This window comes from Naegleria gruberi, assembly GCF_000004985.1.
Source record: "Naegleria gruberi genomic scaffold NAEGRscaffold_218, whole genome shotgun sequence".
NCBI lineage: Eukaryota > Heterolobosea > Eutetramitea > Acrasida > Naegleriidae > Naegleria > Naegleria gruberi.
Window position 1 is genome coordinate 979 of NW_003163123.1, and position 928 is coordinate 1906.

The 928-nt window shown below is 22.6% G+C and overlaps 1 protein-coding gene across 1 annotated transcript in view; it reads right to left on the reverse strand.

The window, feature by feature from the left end:
• NAEGRDRAFT_76609 (uncharacterized protein) overlaps window positions 1-928 on the reverse strand; it is a gene marked incomplete at both ends in the record, with an annotated part of 3528 nt that overhangs the window by 714 nt on the left and 1886 nt on the right. Inside the window, one exon of the mRNA XM_002668431.1 lies at window positions 11-873. Within this exon, the coding sequence (XP_002668477.1) occupies window positions 11-873 (863 nt within the window). The remainder of the gene's footprint in view (window positions 1-10; window positions 874-928) is intronic.

Sequence of the window (928 nt, forward strand, 5' to 3'; positions counted from 1 at the left end):
CCCCTGATACATTTTTTAATTGTTTAATATTGGTTAATTCTTCAAGTGTAAATTCTGATTTATGTCCTCCATATTCATAATAATATATCATATCATTGGATGATGATGATGAATTTGTAAATTCATTGGTACTACTACTAGTTGTATTATTATTATTATTATTATTAATAGTTGTAGTTGTAGTAGTAGTTGAAGATAATTCATTTTGTAAAATATTATTACCATTTCTCATTAATTCAGTACCTGTATCTTGACATATAAATTTAGTTTCACATTTTAATAACTTGTTTGTATCTGAATGTAAATGAACTGCTGCTGGTTTTCTAGTTTTACTAATACATGAATATAATGTACAATTTAAAATTATAGAATTATTACTATTATTATTATTAATATCACCAATAATAAATGGAATTGAAGTAATACCTCTCTTTTTAAATTCTCTCTTTCTAATTTTATCTTTTAATTCTTTTAAACCATTTTCAAGACAATCATATTGTATTCTACCAGTATAATCATCATCACTAACATGAATTAATTGTTTCCAAATTAAATCAAATTTAAAAGTATTGGCTGGTATTTTTAATGAAAATAATTGAATTTCAATTTCACTATTCATTAAATCTCTACCACGTTCAATGGTTTTTAATTTTGATGATTGATCATCTCTATGTGGATTATCATCATTTGTAAATAAAAATATACGTTTAAATCCTAATTTAGAATTTGCATTAGAAAGTGAAAATAAATGTTGACATGTCCACAAGGCTTCATGTAATGTATTAGATTGTACATTAATTGTACTTGTAATACTTTTAGAATGTATTAAACTTTCTATTTGTTTAATTCTTTTAGCATCTGGTATATCTAAATCTTGACATACATAAATATTAGAAAAATCAAATTGATTTTGTTTTTCTTTACAATT